The following is a 2537-nucleotide window of genomic DNA, read 5'->3' on the forward strand; positions in this document are numbered from 1 at the left end:
AGTCTATCTTTTTGTCAATCTCAGGCAAGGAATAGCAATCCTTTGGGCATGCCTTGTTGAGATCAGTGTAGTCTACGCACATGCGCCATCCGCCGTTTGACTTTTCAACCATCACTGCGTTCGCAACCCAACTCTGATATCGTACCTCTCGCAAGATCCCAGCTTTTAGCAACTCACATACTTGCTCATTCATCGCTTTTGTTTTGTCTGCTCCTAGACTACGCCTTCTTTGAACTTTCGGTTCCACAGAGGGGTACGTGTTTAAGCAATGCTCGGTTATGTTGTGCGGGACACCGGTCATGTCTGCCGGGGTCCAGGCAAATATATCCATGTTTCGAAACAACAATTGCTTTAAACGTGTTCGGATGTCTGACGAAATGGCATGGCCAATTGTTACAGTCTGCTCTGGGTATTTGCGGTTTAAAACCCATTTTTCTGGCTCGGTCGTGGAGACCTTCGCCGCCTTCGTTGGGCGCAGCTCTTCAGTTGACATCACTTCCTTTTTGGCATATATGATTGCTACTCCTGTTTTGGTTGGGAAACCTATCGCAGAATGCGGCGTTGAAGTCACCATGTTTAGCTCGCCTTGTGTTTCCCTCCCAATAACCACATCATGCCTCGATTTCACTGGCATTACCATGAAATTCACATTTGTTGTTCTTGAGTGTTTCCCGTCAGAGAACGTGACGGGGAAACTGATCTGTCCGAGTGGAAAGACCATCTCGTTGCAGAATCCGGACAAGGGATAATCGACTGGTTCAAGTCTCGCCTTGTCCTCTTCATCAAATTGGTTGAAGCACTGCTCGTAAATGATGTCCGTTGTACTTCCTGGATCGATGAATATGTATTCTGTCTCATAATGACCGATTATACCGGTAATGACGATGGGTCGCGTGGCACGAGGACCGCCGCGCACTGCCGGGAATATGACCTGCTGCTCCTGCCAAGAAGGTTCATAGGGGCGCATGCCTTTCTCTTTCGCGCTATATCTAGGTCCGTTGACCATGTGAGTCTCTAGGCATCGGACTTTCTTGTGGTTCCCTTCATCGTGGCGCTGGAGTTGACGGGTTTCTTTGCGCACGTTTTTCACCAAATGACTTAGCTTACCGCTCTTGAGCGCTCTCTCGATTTCTTGGCGCAAACTATAACAGTCGTCGGTCAAGTGCCCTGAATCCTTGTGAAAGTCGCAGTACAAGTTGGGGTCTTGTCCTTTCTTGTTTGTCATGGGCTTGGGAGCCTTGAAATTGTGATTCTCCGTCATCAATACCTCTTTTGGCGTTTTTGTGAGCGGAGTCCAGTGCTTGTCACGATTGTCGTCTCTGACCGCTTTCTTGTAACCGATTCAGTCAATTGTGTCACGCGCATCTTCCCTGTAGCGCGGCCTGTCATCGTGGCCTCTTGGTCTCCCAGACTTCCAGTCGTTATTCTTGTATTTGTTACGCTTGTTGTTGTTGTCGCGCGTGTTTCCTCTGGAGAATCGATCTTCAGAGTAGCAACTCCTGTTACCAGCAAGTGATTCCTCGGTTTGCGCGACGATTTTTGCGGCCTCCATGAGTTTATCCCACTCCTTCGGCATTCCATCCTTACATGTGATAGTTCTAATGAGACTATCGCAGCGTATGGCCTTCTTGAAGTGACAACGCATGAGTTGTTCACTGACGCCGCCTATCTCCAAATATTCTTTGTTAAAACGGGTGATGAAGTCCTCCATACCTTCACCATCTCTTCGCCAAATATCCTCTACTTCGGCTGTGTCGCGCTGGTAGCGACGCTGTTGGCAGAAATAGCTCAAAAACTGAGTCTTGAAATCTACCCATGATTTGATCTTCCCCGGCGGAAGGCTATCGAACCAGGCGCGAGCCGCCACGGTAAGAGTTTTGATAAACAAGTGGCACCACATGGGCATGTTCCAACCTCCCATGCAGCCCACACTCGTGAATGTTCTGACGTGATCGTCTGGATCAATGGGGATCCAGTGCCCAACTACCGACTCCTCCCGGAATTGCGGATTATTGAAACCGGTTCTTTGTCAATCCATTGAATTTCCCGACAGTCGGGGGTAGCTTTTCTCGTGAAAGCGGCGCGAGTGCAATTTTCGGGATGAACTTGGAGTGTTCCGCAGCTTCCGCTGGTCGGTATGCCAGGCGGAAATCTCTTTCAGCTTCTTCTGTGTAACTGATGTGCTGTCTCGGTTTGAAGTACTCATGATTTTTTCGCAAGCGGTTAAAGACTGACGAACCCTCGTCATCTTCCCAGGTCGGATCATTTGGGTCTGTTTCCTCCCATTCGTTGTTCATGTTGCGCGGCGTCAGCCGGCTGTGGACAGGGCCTCGTTGAAGGTTCGACGGATAGTCGTAGTAACTATCCGTTTCCCCTCTTGTATCGCGCGTGTCTTGTACGCTTAATCGTCTTGTAGGGGGAGGCCTGTTGATCCTGCCTTGTAGATTGGCTGGCGGGGGCATTTGGCGCACCCCCTGACTCTGAGGGGTGACCAAGGACGGTTCTGCCGTCAAAACTGCTTGCTGCGCGATCAGCGG

The 2537-nt window shown here is 49.9% G+C and overlaps 1 protein-coding gene across 1 annotated transcript; it reads right to left on the reverse strand.

Moving 5' to 3' along the window:
• Positions 1 to 1342: 1342 nt before the first annotated feature.
• LOC110888717 lies at positions 1343 to 1906 on the reverse strand. The gene has a single exon (XM_022136228.1). The coding sequence runs from the start codon at positions 1904 to 1906 to the stop codon at positions 1343 to 1345; it is 564 nt and encodes a 187-aa protein (XP_021991920.1).
• Between the last annotated feature and the right edge of the window lie 631 nt (positions 1907 to 2537).

Source organism: Helianthus annuus, chromosome 11 (genome assembly GCF_002127325.2).
Source record: "Helianthus annuus cultivar XRQ/B chromosome 11, HanXRQr2.0-SUNRISE, whole genome shotgun sequence".
Classification (NCBI taxonomy): domain Eukaryota; kingdom Viridiplantae; phylum Streptophyta; class Magnoliopsida; order Asterales; family Asteraceae; genus Helianthus; species Helianthus annuus.

Bases quoted from the DNA above. Each gene is read 5' to 3' on its own strand.
- LOC110888717 (XM_022136228.1), bottom strand. From the start codon at position 1,906: ATGCCCATGTGGTGCCACTTGTTTATCAAAACTCTTACCGTGGCGGCT.